This window comes from Tachypleus tridentatus, chromosome 2 (genome assembly GCF_004210375.1).
Source record: "Tachypleus tridentatus isolate NWPU-2018 chromosome 2, ASM421037v1, whole genome shotgun sequence".
NCBI classification, from domain to species: Eukaryota; Metazoa; Arthropoda; class Merostomata; order Xiphosura; family Limulidae; genus Tachypleus; species Tachypleus tridentatus.
The window spans coordinates 117,537,723-117,554,666 of record NC_134826.1 but is presented as its reverse complement, the minus strand read 5'-3'; the positions used below and the strand labels follow the sequence as shown (position 1 = coordinate 117,554,666).

Below are 16,944 nucleotides of genomic sequence, written 5' to 3'. Positions count from 1 at the left end.
GTTCTCTGATTTTTATACCAGCTAAGGAGGTTATCTCTTACTGTAAAGAAAACATATATGATATATCATATGAATATAATGTTAAGTGTTAACATTTGCACTAAGAGTAAATAATCTTAACCATTAGTGATACCTTTTGAGATCATTGGCCAAGGATTGAGCTTGAAGACTTATAACTCTAAGATTCGAGGTTTGATTATTGCGAGGGTAGAGCGCATATAGTCCATTGTGTGGTTTGTGCTTTAAAAAAACAAAAAATAAGACTTCATCTTGGTTGTTAAAGTAGCTTTCCAATTTTTCATATAGTTATCGTTGCGAACATAGAGATTTTGTTTCATAGTAGGCAAACATATCCACACTTAAATATAGTAAGCTAAACTTGCTCAGAAAACTACTCATTATGTAACGAAACAATATATTTAATTTAAAAAAGATTCGACTTCTTTTTCTAATTTAAACAACTATTATCTTAGAAAAAGTTATGAAATTATTTTCAACATTTTAATTAAAAATTTTGGGGCGAATGCTGAGAAAGCATAGACAAAACATATTATAATAATCGTCAATTATTTTAAAAATACACGTAGATTGATTCGAACAGTCATAAATAATTGACGTCTAAAACTAATAAATTGCAGATATTTACAATTATTCATTTTTATTATCTTCTATTTTAATAAAATTTTTGTGAGAAAAATAACTTATGAATAAGCTATACTTAATTATTTGAATCCGCAGACGTTTCGCAATTTATCCATTTCGTCCTATAGACAAGAATTATGCTCTTACCGTTCTGTCCGTAACTGTGCCTGAAGCTTCATCTTTCCAAACAGCCAAAGTTGTCTGGTATTTTGTAATACGAATTTAACTGAAATTGCAGTAAATGTACATACTTCTGTATCTATTGTTTTCTAAACACTAGACCTGCTGAAAACAAACATGATACTGACAACCAGAAATGTCATAGCTGCAGACTACAAGAAGGACTCAAAAGCTTTGTAATTTGTAGGACATTTGAGAGAAAAAAACGAAACGAGTGAATGGCATGACAGTATTCAATTTCGATCACAGTTTAAAGCATTACCAATGTCAACACTTGAACTTCAATACACGTTTCTAGCTTTAAGAAATACAAATATTGTTATGCCGTCTCGTGATGTGAAAGATTCCTCTGAGTAAGAACTTAAAATTGATGGAGCTCGAGGCTACGACTCTTCTTGCTAGGCAGATGCACAAAAAATTCAAACTGGAATATAATTATTTTGGCTTCAATATTGAAGTAAAAAAGCGAAAGATGAGTTTGAATCAAATTTAAGTTGTTTGTAGTCTCTATGTTTTCTTTAAAAATTTTCTCAACATCTGATGATGAATATATGGCTTAATTTCTTTGACTGGACATTTATTACATCTACATATCACCTCAGATTAATAATATAATTGTATAAGACCAAAAATATGAACGTTGCTATTTCAATTACAGGAAAAAAAATTACAAACGTGATTTTCGTAATTGGAGTTAAGTTTGAACTACATATACTACATTAAAATGTTGTCAATAAAAATTAAAAGATGGTTCCTTTAAACGTACCTTGCTGCCCCCTAGTGGCACATTGGTAACTCTGCGAACTAACAACGCAAGGATCCGGGTTCCGATACCCGAGGTGGGCAAAACATAGATAGCCCATTGTGTTGCTTTGTGCTGAACTTCAAACAAACAAACAAGTTCTATGCAACCTGAAGATTAGCTAAACGAACACTTTTAGTGATGAATTTCTCAAAAGAGGGAAAATTTTTTGTTTATTTTTTTATTTTTTAAAAACTATTCAGAAACCAGATTATTCAAACTGCTTTCCCACAATAACATTCTTCTAGAATGAAATTTATAATATGAATGTATTAAAGCCTTAGGTTAGTCCGTGTTCCTCCAGGCAGGTTTTATGCAAACCTAATACATTCTTGTAGTTAACGAAGCGCAATTGACAATGAAACGTGTTTCTTCAAGCTTTCTGTTGTCTTTGTATATTAACTACTGTAATGTCGCATTGAATTAAGTTTTATGAATGATTTCTCTATCAATACCTAATCAAAATATCTAGACCGGCATGGTCAATTGGTTACGGTACCGACTCATAATCCACGGGTACGAATCCCCCTCACACCAAACCATGTTTTTAACCCTGGAGGCGTTATAATGTGACGGTAAATTCTACTATTCAATGGTAAAAAAGTAGCCTAAGAATTGGCGGTGCGTGGTGATGACTAGCTGCCTTTTCTCTAGTCTTACATTGCTAAATTAGTGACCGCTAGCGCAGATGAAACTCACACTTTTGTATTAGCAGCTGAATGGACTCTGTCACCTCTTGCCCTGTGTTCTTTATTTTATGTTGTAGCCATCATTACATGTACTGCCTAATAATAGACAGTTATTCAAATCTTTTAACAATTGATTGAATAATGTGTTTTCTTTGTGTGTTTCAGAAAGAATTTTTCCAATTAATCATAGTGATAAAGCTGTTTCAAGAAGATAGAAGAAGATAAAGCGGTATATTATTTATAACTTCGGGCAAGAATTTCGGAAGCAGAACAATAAAAAAATATTATACTCTTCTGGTAGAAGCGGCTGAGGTGACCTCGACAAAGATTTGAGGGGTTGCACTTTACATCTTATGGGCACATTTTCCCTGAACCAACTTTAAAAATAAGTTTTGCTCATTGGGTGCAAGGGCTACAGGTGATGCTAAAAAACATTTTGGGGTAACTTTAGCCACAGCAAGCTTCCCTTAACGGGAACCACTATTCAGTGGTCCCCAGTGGGACAGCGGTAAATTTACAAACTTATAACGCTAAAATACAGAATTTGATTTTCAATGCTAGACAGAGGGCAGATAGATGACTTAATATTTGTTACCATTTAAAGTTACCAAAAGGCACTATGTGAGAAATGACGTTTATTTAATTCAAATATGAACTCTGTTTTCTGTTTGGGGATCCAAAATATGACAAATATAAAAAATATTGACGTTATCTTGAATTGCGTTTAAAATGTTAAGTTACATATAGATTTATGCAAAATAGCATTAAGATCGTCTGCTTTCCTGTTAAATTTTAATCATGTACAAACGAATTGATAAAATTTATCTACTACAATTGTGTCTTTTTAACAAAAGAGACATGTGCCACACGAAAACAATACATTTGGATTATTAGCCACGGTATAGTGTCTTGCAAGACGGCTATGAGTTTTGTTTCGTTTCTTTGGTTGGTTTTGTTTAAAGAACAAACTTTCGGCTCATAGCTCTGTCATCTCTTGACTGATTTAAGGTATAATTACAGTTTTGAACTCAGGAAGTCAAACCTCTTCGATTGGTGTATTTGACCACACCTATAAATTTATAGATTAATTTACACTAGACTTGCCTAAAATGATTCCTAGTACCGCAGCTATTGAGAATTTCCTTTTGTTTTTGTAATATATATACGAAGAAAAACTAAAAAAAGAAGCAATAAACGCAAAATTTAAAATATATTTATATTGCTCATGAATGTAGTCGAAATTAAAAGTACTTTTTATATGGTATGGATTGAGAAAATTTTTTATGTAGAGGAGCGAACAATGTTTCGACCTTCTTTGGTCATCGTCAGGTTCACAAAGAAAGAAAGAGGTAACTGACCAGGCCCGGCATGGCCAAGCGTGTTAAGGCGTGCGCCTCGTAATCTGGGGGTTGCGGGTTCGCATCCCCGTCGTGCCAAACATGCTTGCCCTTTCAGGCGTGAGGGCGTTATAATGTGACGGTCAATCCCACTATTCGTCGGTAAAAGAGTAGCCCAAGAGTTGGTGGTGGATGGTGATGACTAGCTGTCTTCCCTCTAGTCTTACACTGCTAAATTAGGGACGGCTAGCACAGATAGCCCTCGAGTAGCTTTGTGCGAAATTCAAAAACACAAAACACAAGGTAACTGACCGATAGCCAACCACATGTTTGAAGAGGGTTATGTAATTGAGTGTAGGAATGTAGAGGGCGTGCTTAGATATTTTAATATAGGTATAAAGGTGTTCCTTTGTATTGGTTTATTTTGAGCTTGAGTTGTTGTATAAGTAAGGCTTCTTTAATTTTGCGTTGTTTATGTTTGTTTCTATTTAGTATTTGGGTGTTTTTTATTGTTATGTTGTGGTTATTTGATTTGCAGTGTTCGAAAACGTATGAAGGTGACTATTTGTGTTTTTTGAATCTCGTTTCCACTTTTCTACTTGTTTCTTCAATATAGAAATCGTGGCAGTTATCACATTGTATTTTATAAATAATGTTGGTGTGGTGTTTGTCAGTGTAGTTTTTACATAGTATAAACCTTAGTTTTGTGCCTAATTTTGAATAAATTTATTATTAACTGGAATGTCATATTTTGTTACTAGTTGTTGCCAAATATTGGTTATTTTTCTGCTGATGTCGGAAATATATGGTTTTGTGATTTGTTAATTTGTGGGATGTATTTACTTTTGTTAGTTGATTTTGCTTTCTGTCTAGGTGTGTGCGTATAATGTTTTCTACGGTTTGTGGAGGAAATTTATTGATGTTGATGAAGTATTGTTTTATTTTGTCTAATTCGTTGTTAATTTTATCTGGTGAACATAGTTTTATGGCTGTGCTTATATGGTTTCTTAGTATGTTGAGTTTTTGTTTTGTTTCATGTGCTGAGTCCCAAGGAATGTATAGTCTAGTAAGGGTGATTTTTCGGTGGATTTCTGTTTTAAATTGTGTATCGGTTCTTGTAATTTTGAGGTTAAGAAATGATATTTGATTACTTTCTTCCTGTTCACATGTGAAGTTAATGTTAGGATGTATAGAGTTAATGTGATTGAAAAAGTTAAATGTGTGTTCTGTAGATGTGAGTCCCGCAATCGTGTTGTTTATATATCTGTACCAGTAAAGTGGTGGATGTAATGTTGTGTTAATTGCTTGTGTTTCAACTTGTGTCATAAAAATATTGGCTAGGACTGGTGATACTGGGTTGCCTATGCTTAGGCCATTTTTTGTATATAGTTGTGGTTGTTGAATATGAAGTTTGTCTTCATCGTGGTGAATTCTATTTGGGTTGCTAATTGGTTGCTGGGAATGTCTGTAGATGGGTTAGGGTCTCGGATATAGAGTTCCAAGGCTATCTTGCAGGCTTCAGCGGTTGGGACTTCTGTAAAGAGGGATATAACATCGAAACTGGTCATTAAGGCTTTGTGATTAAGTTGATTTAGATTAGACTTGAAATTAAAAGAGTCTTTGGATGAGCTGGCTGATGTTACATATTTGGAGAATGCCCATGCTAAGTATTTACCAAGATTGTAATTAAACAATTCATATGTGGACATTATTGGTCGTAATGGACAATCTGGTTTATGAGGTTTGGGGATGCTGTATATTTGTGGTGTGCGTGAGTCGGTCTTGCGTACGTAGGAATTTTTTTTTTTAATTGTGTTGGCTTTTTATATTTTTAGTAGTATTTTGTTTAGTTGCGTTTCGTGTGTCTTTTTGGATTTGTGTGTATTGGTTTAAATTTGTTTGTGTCTGATAGGATGTTCTTCATTTTTTGGATGTATTCATTCATGTTCATTATGACTATAACGTTTCCTTTATCTGCTTTTAGAATTTTTATGCTTTTGTCTTGTTTTAGGTTTTTAATGGAATTAATGTCTTTTTTTGTAAGATTGTTTTTATTTTTCTGTTTTGTGAAATTATGTTGATGGTTTTGTGAGAAAATTCTTTGAAAAAATCGTTTAAGATGTTGTTTTTAGGTGTTTCTTGAAAATATAAATTTTTAATTTTTTGGGGGGAAGTTTGGCTGTTGGATTTCAATAGAAATTAAAAACACAAACAAACAAATCTTTACATGAAAAAAGAAATTTAGTTCAATATCTGAGGACAAACTGTATAGAAATTAACTCAGTTGTTTTAATACATAAACTAATGCATTTTTAAGTAAATTTTCCAATAATTGTTTTCTTTTAATTTCGAAACTTGACGAATTTTTGAGAGATCATTCGTAAATTCTTGAAACAATCAACAAATGGACATTTTATGATGAAATGCTGCAATTCAGTCTTACAGATAGTTTTATATGGAAAATAATTAAATAATGAGTTTCAAGGAAATAACAGGAACGTTTTTAAGTTAATATACACTACTGTTAACTGTATACTGTTAACTGTATTTCCTTAGAAGGTATAAAAAAGTATTGTTTGATATAGGTACAAAAAAGTAAGTAAAAAATGGAAGCCAAATTCAATAAACACAAAAAAACATTTTCCCACGTTTCTGGACACTAAAAATCAAATAAACACAACATAATCATAGAAAACATTAACATATTAGTAGAGAAACAAAGACAAGTAAACGCAAAAGAAGCTCTAGATATACAATAACTCAAACCAAAAAAAGAAAAGAGTTCTATGCTTGTTCTATTTATAGGTATGCATTTTTGAGCCTATTCCTATTATTAGAAGTGCACGTATTCAGCAATACTTACGATTTTCTGGAAAATTTTCTTAGAGATATAAAACTGTATGGAAATATGACAATGGCTGTGATAGTCCAATAATTTTTTATGACTGACGTTTGTGAAATTACACCTATATGAAGATATTTATATGACATGCAGTGTATAACAAAGTAATACTGTTTATTCTTTAGGCATATAATTACTGTAAATTTTGTACAAAATCATTATTTGGACACCTTTAATGATGAAATTTTTAAGAGAAAAAGTAAAATGTGGCAAGTGTGGTCAGATTCCCTTTTTAATTACACTTTGATTACTATTTTATGGTTAAATATGTTTGTTTTTTACCTCATAAATTCGACTAGGAGTCAGGAATCAACTGGTAAACATAATGTAATAAAGCTTGGGAAAGTGACCTTAACAGTTATTACACTGGTTATACTGCCATAACATCAAGTTAACTAACTAATGAAAACTTCACGTTATCTAATTACGATTGTAAATTATCGTTAATCAAGCTAGTTTTCCAACTCACATGGGAATTTATTTGTCCAAGTATGAAGTTTTTTTTCCCTACAATAGCATCAAATACAAATAAATGGACCAGCATGGCCAGGTGGGTAATCTGAGGGTCACAGGTTCGAATCCCTGTCACACCAAACATGTTCGCCCTTTCATCCGCTGGGGCGTTATAATGTGACAGTCAATCCCACTATTCGTTGATAAAAGAGTAGCCCAAGAGATAGCGGTGGGTAGTGATGATTAATTGCCTTCCCTCTAGTCTTACACTACAAAATTAGGGACGGTTAGCGCAGATAGCCCTCGTGTAGCTTTGTGCAAAACAAACACAAGTAAATAATAATATGTCTGGCTGTATAAGGTACAATTTTCTTCTTACTTTATTGCATTTACTGGAAATATTTTAACAAATTTGATAGAATTGTACGTATTGTTCTAGTTTGTGCTGTTTTTCACGCACTACAGAGAACTTTGTACATTTAAACTCAACAAAAATTTTACAGTGAGAAACACCTTTTATGTTAATTTACCTTCTGTGTAAATTTGTTTTGGAGCAAGCAGGGTGAATATTAGCAGGTGGACTCGAGGTCACCCAGGGATGTCCTAATATACACTGTGTAGTCATCTTGTAGACAGGGTACCAAGGGGAGATAAACGACCTTAAAAAGTCACCAGATTTGTAGGATCACTAGACTTCAAGTTATGTTCTTGGGCCATTCAGGACATCGAGAACGCCATTTTCGAAACTGTATTTATATCTCAACTTACCATCTAGTGAGACCAAACTTGTTAAATGTGCTCAGGTACCATGAGAGACTGTCCAAAGATTTTTTTTTTTCAGGTATGGACTTACTGTGAAGTAGCTGCAGAACTAGTTGTGGTACCATTACCAATGCAGGCTAAAAGCGACTGATAGGTCATCCAGAAATTAAATGTCTTAAAGGCACAAATATCCAATAGAGCCTTGAAGTCACATCACGCTTAAATTTCGAAAGTCGATGTCATTAAATGTGTGCGCATTTCACTTTTTTCCCTGCTAGAAAAATTAACGGTTATTCCAATCAATTTAGCTTGTGCACTCTGCCATAGAAAGACAGCACTCTATTTTTTTAAGATTTCATCCCTCGCTTTCTTGGTATTTCGATAAGTATTTCAAACAACAAAATATTATATATTTTTTCCTTTCACCGGTCCCCCTGGTGAGTAGCTGATAAGTTTACGAAACTACAAGGCTAAAATGTTGAGTTCCATTCCCTGCTGAGAACATAGGTCATACTCCATTCTGTATCTTTGTGTTATAAGACCTCTAGTTTCTAACCGGAAATTTGAAGCCTTGCAACGTTAAAAATCGGATCTCGATTATCACGATAGGCACAGCACAGATATCTCAAGATATCATTTTGTGATTATTAACAAATAAACACTATGATATTTCGTCTATTTTATTTACAGCAAGGTAATTCTGTTGTAACAACGTATTTCAACTATATATAATAAACTGTGATAACATCATATCGATTAGTGAAAGTTAACTCTATTGAGGATGAAAATAGTACCTTTCAAATGTTTGTACGAATTAAACTAAAAGCCTTTTAACATTTAACATAACAGCTTGTTTTATATAACGGTTAGTTCCTACTGTAATGAATGCAGGTAAAGTATGACACTAGTCCTGAGTTCAACTGATTTATCGCGAGGAAACGAAGCGCACGTCTATACGCGATAATATAAAGATGCTGATATTTCAAGGTGTTTGCTTTTAAACCAAGTTTGACGAACTTTAAGCCATTACCAATGTAAACGAGGTTTCATTGTATTATTTGTATTCTGTTTCAAGCTGTTTTAAATTTACAGTGATAGCAGAAGACGCCGTGAACAACCTGGTGAATTAACTGGTGTTAATCTTAAAACGATATGGTTCGTCACGTGACAATACCATCACAAGCTATATAATGATGCTTCAACAGCAGCTTTGCACATCCTTCAAACGTTTAAAACGGCAGAAACATAACAACCGTACAAGTGTTAGCCACATTAGCAGGAACTTAGATCACAGCCGAAAGAAAAATGGTAAGTTTCAAAGACAGTAGCTGATTACATTTATAGTTCATTTTAATAAACTAGATCTCGTTAGTTTAGTATTATCGTTACCGGAATTTATTTAAAATGTTTTTTTTCCAAAAAATGTGATTTATAATGCTTAACAAAACGCATTTTCCAAAAACAACATTAGTTTATGGAACTGTAAGTCTATATACCTCAAAACTGTCACTACAGTTAATGGAAACATGCAACAGATGCCTTAACTCGTTATATTTATTAATTTAGATAAAATTCTATAGTTACTGTTATTATTTTGTTTACCTTCTCATAACTTAAAAATAAACATTCTCATCCAGTATGAAGCCGGTTTAAAATCCAAATATTCCTATATTTTTCAAACAAAACTGTTTATTTCATAAGTTATTTCACTGAGTTATCAATTTAAAGAAGCCCGTCGGTAGGCCTGCGGTAAGTCTTACGACACTAAATCAAAGGTTCGATTCTCTCCAAACAGAGAGAAAATAGCGCACTGTGTGGCTTTGCACTAATGAAACGTCCATCAGTAGCACAGCGGTATGTCTGCGGTTTTACAACCCTAAAAACTGGGAACTGATGCCCGTGGTTGGCAGGGTACAGAAAGCTCATTGTGTAAAACCAAATACTAAAAGAACTTGAAAAATATAAAGACACTATAAAATAAAACTTCTAGCAAAAACAATATACATATAAAAGCATACAGGATAATGAACACACATTTTATCAAGCAACATAATGCTTCAAGATCACATTTCTCTGCATAATCTACCATTTAATTTTTCAAGTAACTTCATAAAGCTCATGAAACTAAATAATAATTTATGTTATATTTGGTCAAAGACCTATGAATTTAAAATTTAAACTTTTCTTCTACCAGATTATGAAAGAGTTTCTGGCAATCGTCCTTGTTGTTTGCACAGTAATTCGAGCAGAAGACATTTCTAAAGATGACAAAGAACACGATATAGAGTTTTCAGAAACAAGACATAGTTACAGTAGCAGTGGTTTGGGAATAATTGGAAGAAGTGGTTATGAGAATGAAGGTGGAGATTATAGCACTGGTATATACGGTGGAAAAGTCTATGGTGGAGGAAAAAGATATCATGATGGAAGAAGTTACGGAATTGGAGGTTATATTGCTGGTTACAGAGGAAAAGGAGGTTACACTGGTCTAAGTTATCGTGTAGGAGGTTACGGATGTGGAGGCTATGGTGGTAGAAAAGAAGTTTACAACAGAGGAGGTTACGCAATGGTTGGTTATAGTGGTGTAGGAAGTGGTATAAGTAGTGGAAAAGGAGGTTATGGCATTGGAGGTCATGATGGAGGAGCTTACATCAGTGGTTATGATGGACGAGGCTATGGCATTGAAAAATATGATGATGGAAGTCGTAGAGGTGGTGGACATGGTGGAGAAGGTTATGGAGGTGGTGGATACTATAAATACTAAATTACAAAAACTATGGTTTGCTTTTTTTGTGTAATACTGGATCGCAAAACGTATAACACCTGTATATTCTATTTGTTGTTTTTTTATATTTTATATAAAAGGCAAAGCCATAAAAATAAATGTTCCAACTAAAGAATCAAGACAAAACTTTTCTATTTTCCTTTTTAATTTCTTATAAATGTTTTGAACATAAGATGTGAAATTAGAAACTTAGCAGTGCACTCATCTCTCTTTGTAAAAAAAAAAAAGTTTGTTAAAACTAAAGCAACTTAACTATCCAAAGGTCCTTTGCAAACATAAAACATACAATTGCATTAAAAATAAAAAATAACCCTTTCAAGCAATATTATAAAATTAAATCTATAAAATACAACATATGAAGAAAAAACTTTAACGTTTACGTTAAAAATCAAATCCTTTTTTAAAAGTAAAATTGCAAAATCAGAGAAATGAACCCCATGAATTGAAATGAAAAACTTCAAATAATACATTCACAAAATAAAACCAACACGAAATATATGTTTATTCTGGTATAAAATCTGTTTTAAACAAAATGCAATACAAGAATCATTATTTTATATGATATTATGTACAAGCTGAGTAGATTACATCCTGAAATAAAAAAGGCTTTCTTGTTCTAGGCCAGCCGTATCTACAGCTAGTAGAATTCCCTTTTATACATAATACAGGCCTCAATCTAGTTTATGTATATTTCTTGGTGGTGTTTCATTAGCACAAGATGTGCAGTCTCCCATAATTCGTGAAAGCCAACACATTTCTTGATGCATCACGATATAATCTTTTGTGTATTCGGAGGTGACAGATTATAGGAAAGGTAACATGTTTGGTGTGACAGGGATTCGAGCCTGCGAACCCTCGGATTACGAGTCGAGCGCTCTAACCACCTGGAAATAGCACGAATATCAATTATGGCTGAGAAGAGTATTAATTTAAAAATCTTAATTTAGGTAAATATTGCTAGTAATTATTTATTTCGTGAGAGCCCGATATGACCCAATGGTTAGCAGTGATCAATTTGCAATATGTATGTCGCGGGTTCTAATTCTATCAACAGATATGCTTGCCATTTCAGATATAAGAGTTCTAGAACGTGATGCTAAATTCACTTTTCGGCGGTGAGTGGTGATGACTAGCTGCTTTCCCTCTAGTCTTACACTGCAAAATTAGGGACGGCTAACATAGATAGCCCTCTTATAGCTTTACGTGAAGTCCAAAAACAAGCTGTCATATTAAAAGAAACACAGTTTCCTTACTGAATACAAAGTTTCATACACTCATTAGTACACTAAAGAGAGACAAATGAGGACTGTGCTGTGTGTTTGATAGAACTCTCACTACTCTGCTAGATGAGGTGAATGATTACTCTAAATCTCAGAGGGCGTTTTTCTCAGAATATTACTCGTTAACTTGGAAATCAATGAATACTACTTCCTTTCAGACATTGATCTTCCGTCGACATGAACATCCTAGATACTGATAATCAAATAATCACAAAGTGCAGTACATACATTGTACCATGCAATACAAAGCAGATAAATTAGAAAGTAAGATGTCTTGAGCTTCTAGTAGTCATTTTCATCTCTACAAACTGACATATTTTATAATAAAAGTCTGTTGGGTAACAAAGTAATGATTGTATAAACTTTTCAGTTCAGATGATCTTACGATCAACAAACTATTCAAACTTTCTGGTAATTGTGATAATCTCAGCTGTATCAATTAACAGACCAATATGTCTAACCCACTTCATCAATTGATATCTGCTATACAAATACTGGTTAAACACATCTATTTAGCAGACAATTTCAGCAAACGGCACTAGAATGACTTTGACCAATGGGGGCTCATTACTATAGCTGTCAAAAGATTGAACTTTATGTACAAACTGATTCATATTGTCTCAGGTTCATCAGATGCACTTTACTGTGATGACTGTCTTTCGCCTGTGCTTACTTTGCACTGAAATCAATCATCAGAGGTAGGACTTCTTCAGCCATTCTTGATACATCATACCTCAGCAGGAGCATAGAGAGGGAATGGGACCGTATGACTAACCAACAAAGTCAAGCAGGTCCACTGATTTTTTTAATAGACATTGGATTTTGTTTTCGCTCTCTTAACTTTTTGAATGATTTTATTTAGGCTAAAATAAGTCACTTAAATCCTTTGTGCACAATAAAACTTCTACATGTTTTTGTTTTGTAAAAAGGTCATCTTCAATTCTGTAGTGCTGATTAAGTTCATGGATTCCATTTCCAGTAAGTTTTGTTAAATGCACATATATTGGTTTTTAATTTTATCCTTAAATATTGGTACTAGAAAGTCTTATATATATCAGCTAGATGTCATGAAAATTGAAAGAGATAGAAAGCATTTCAATTCATTGGGAAATCTATAAATGTATCGAAACAGTTTCCTGTTTGGATTAATGAAACCAAGTTAACTTCTAATGTAGATCTAGTATTTACTACTATTTCGTCAAATAGTTTGTCCTTAGTAAAAACTGAGGTTGCCAACAATCGCTAACAGACGAAGGAAAATACTGTTGAATAATTATTAACTACAACACATGTTGAACTGTGTTCTAATTAATCAATTCATTCAATGTTAATCAGGAATCAGCCTATATTATAGGCCCTATAACATGAAAAGGATATTACAGAAATGACTATATGGCAACAGAAAATTAATATAACATGGACTTATCTTGGATAAACTTTAAAAAAATGAATTCACTTGTACTTAATGCTCAAATAGTGGACAATGAAAACACTAAGACCTAGATGTAAAATATACATCAAGAACTTTATCTTGTCAGTACAAACTTCTGGACGTGATTTACAAATGTGGCAAATATTTTTGTTACAGAAATAATGTATTTTGATGGCAAATAACATTTAGATGCATTGTCCGTTATTATCAATCTCAATCGATCAAATTTTCTCTAAAACTTGCATCAGACCACGATGAACAAATGCTTTTCTTAGATAATAATGCATCAATCCACTCTCCTCAAATCTCTCGAACACAGTTGAAGAGCTTATGTTCTTTGGCTACTGTATTTTAATCCACTTATGTATCTGTGTAATGACCCTACATGCCACATTATTAAAGCAGTTTTATGAAAATATTTATATATCTGGAAATTATTTTATTTAACATATGGGATACGATCAGTTAAGGTATCACGTGAAGTCCAAACTATTTATGATATAATATAGAAGAGTTAAAACTGATAATAGATGGGTTCTACTATGTTAGCCAATTATGTTTTTCATCTGATTCAGATTTCTTTATCAAACCATCTTTTGATCTAGTAAGTGATAAAGCATACTCTGAGAAAATGAGTCAATAGCAATGAATAACTTTTATTTTGAAGTGTAATTTTTGTAGAAGAACTTCTGACTTTTATTGTGTAGCACTTTCTGGAGTTAAGAATATGACAGACTTAACAGTGTGCTAAACTAGTTTCTTCCAATAAGTATTAAAAGCAATAGTTTTTCAAGATAATCATACAATCGTTAGAAACACGCTTGTTATTTTTAATCTTTTCAAATATTTAATGAAAGGAAGTTTTTCACAGTTTTTGTTTCTAAAATATATTGAGTTTGTTGATTTGTTTCTTTTAGAACAAAGCTACATTAGACTACCAGCTATGTCTACCACGGGGAATCAAGCTATGGATTTTAGCACGGTAAGTTCGTAGATTTACCACTATCCCATTAGATGACAATATAGTGAAAAACTAATTAAAGTAGCATATGTATTTAAAGGGATATGTTGCTAAATGCGAAACGTTTTTCATTTGAACTTGGAAATCATATACTTGCTTCTTTTTTCACTTTTTTGCTTCTAGGTTTAAGTTTCTGTGAACAAGTTTTAGTATTTGTAATTTGTTTTTTTAGCTGAATTATTTTTTATTTACTGATAAACCCGAACATAAATATTTTAATTTTCTCATACGTTAACATTTTAGATATTTTATAACGCATTATACAATTTAACATGACCATTCAAACTGTCTCTAAACTTCATTTGTTCTGAAATTTAATTCCTCGTCATGAAATCATCCTAGCCTCATGAACAGGCTCAATTCAAATTAATTAGTGTAAAATTAGCTGGAGTAACTACAACTACATCTTTCCATCAACATTCCTTTATCTGCTTCTTTATCAATCTGAGTGGTGCAAGTACCAGATAAATCTGTCTTCCAATAGGACATGAACATTTTTACATCCAGTGACCATATAAATCACAGTTGAAAGGCAAGCTACCTTTCTCTTATATCTGACAGCTGTAAGATCTCAACTATTCCTGCATCGTCAAACCAGCCATAAAAACTAGACCGTGAAAGTCTTGCTGTCCATTTGAGACCATGGCAGTTGCTCCATGACACCTTAAGATGTCTGTTTCATTGAGGCTGTCAAATCACTGGAAGTGTCTTTGGCAATAACTTCACAGCTGAATTGCTATTATTGTTAATTTTCTTTTCTTAATTTCGAGCTTTATCTCTACAAACATCATCTATATCACAGATTATATGTCTTTGAGACTCATGTTATTCAACATAGATTCATTTGGAATATCCTCAATTGACATTTAAGCATTAAAGTGTTAACTTGATTTACATCATATCCATTGTGAGACATAGGTTTGAACACATATCTATTACTAGTGTCTATATTGCTGGGAATCTGAGATATTATCGGCATTCAAGGAAAACCTTTATTCTTTTTTAAATGTGTAAAGAAACATACACGCTGATGAGTGTGATGTACTCAGCAAAGTCGTGAATATAACACCACGAAAACTGGGAAACATTGCCATTGTGCTCCATCAATTTCTGTAGCCAGATGTTATTGTGGAACATCATCAATATGCCTTGTAACAGTTCACCAATACTGCGAAAGAACAAAGATCACGAAGTGACGTTTTCAACTGGACAAAGAAACAGTGTTTACTTGTAGAATTCAGGTAGTACTCTATCTTTTGTTAATTTTTACCTATAATTCTTTTAATGAAGTCTTAATCAAAGATCGTGTTTTTTCGACGTAACTTTATTCCGATAAAAAGAAAAAGTTGTGGTGCCAAACACCATCCAGTAAAACTAACTGTGATTCTTTCAGAGCAGCTATGTACGTTGAATTTTCCTTTGTTTGTTTCATAATTAATAATGTAATCATTTTAATAAACTTTTCCAGTTTCTTTGTTTAACGCACATTAGGAAAATGGATTTAGAATTACTCTCATTAATTGAGCGAACTTACTGTTACTAACTGATCTAACTATCTAACACTTCTCGAGAAGTCAGTTTGTACCTGAAAATTTCATACACTGCTGCTCAACAGAAACATGTAACGATTAGCGGTACACGATAGAATCGTAAAATACCAAAGAAAGATCATAGACAACAAAAAGGAGAAAAAAATTCAAACACAAACAAATGGATTATTGCCCAAAATCCTTCTTCTTACAAAGTACTATGTATAAAGTTGATGTCCTTTTAAACCTTCTGTATTCTTTGTTTAGAAGCTTTTTGGCTACTAGAGTTGGAGAAAACAAGACAATACGAGACGAAGACTGGAATAAAAATCATTATATGTAGTAGTGTTAAGTAAAAACGAAAGAATCAAAATGATATCTCCCCAGACGTTCTACGGGGCTATACTGATAATTATTTCCATTATACATTAAAAAAATATGGACCCCCTAGTCCTACTAGCTTTTGCAGATTTCAATGCCACAGTATGACAGAAAAACAGAATCTTGCAAGCAGGTTTTGCAAGCAAGAACTTTTATTTGTTTGTTTTGTTGAATTTCGCTCGTAGCTACTCGAGGGTCATCTTCCCTAACCGTCCTATATTTGAAACAGTGGACTAGATTGAAGGCGTCTTGTAAAGACCGCTCACCCCCAACTCTTGGGCTACTCTCATGACTGAAAAGGTGAGCATGTTTGGTGACAGAATTCTATTCCATAACCCGCAAGTTGTAAGTCATTTATTTTTTAATTTTGCGCAAAGCTACACGAGGGCTATCTGCGCTAGCCGTCCCTAATTTAGCAGTGTAAGTCTAGAGAGAAAGCAGCTAGCCATTATCACCCACCGCCAACTCTTGGGCTACTCTTTTACCAACGAATAGTGGGATTGTCAGTCACATTATAACGACTCCATGGCTGAAAATTCGAACCCGCGACCCTCGGAGTTTGAGTTAAGTGCCTTAACCACCTGGCCATGCCTGGCCATTTTCATCAGAAGGCAAAACCAAAGGTTTCGCACTAAAAAAAGAAGACACTAATTTTTTTTTAATATAGGAGTTTTTATCACTGTCACAAAGTAAAAAATAGATAAAATATTGAGGAAAAGGGAATATTTATAAAGTTGAAGTGTCTTATT

The 16,944-nt window shown here is 33.2% G+C and overlaps 1 protein-coding gene and 1 long non-coding RNA gene across 2 annotated transcripts; both read left to right on the top strand.

Annotated features, from left to right (window-relative positions):
* Nucleotides 1-8,859: 8,859 nt before the first annotated feature.
* On the top strand, nucleotides 8,860-10,667 carry LOC143244920 (uncharacterized). The gene is made up of 2 exons (XM_076490465.1): nucleotides 8,860-9,075; nucleotides 9,962-10,667. Exons 1-2 carry the CDS (start codon nucleotides 9,073-9,075, stop codon nucleotides 10,529-10,531), a joined length of 573 nt encoding a protein of 190 aa, XP_076346580.1. The 5' UTR covers nucleotides 8,860-9,072; the 3' UTR covers nucleotides 10,532-10,667.
* Nucleotides 10,668-14,179: 3,512 nt separating this feature from the next.
* Nucleotides 14,180-16,495, top strand: LOC143244919 (uncharacterized). The gene is made up of 3 exons (XR_013025382.1): nucleotides 14,180-14,246; nucleotides 15,302-15,526; nucleotides 16,381-16,495. It is a non-coding gene; the product is annotated as an uncharacterized LOC143244919 (long non-coding RNA).
* The last annotated feature ends 449 nt before the right edge of the window (nucleotides 16,496-16,944 follow it).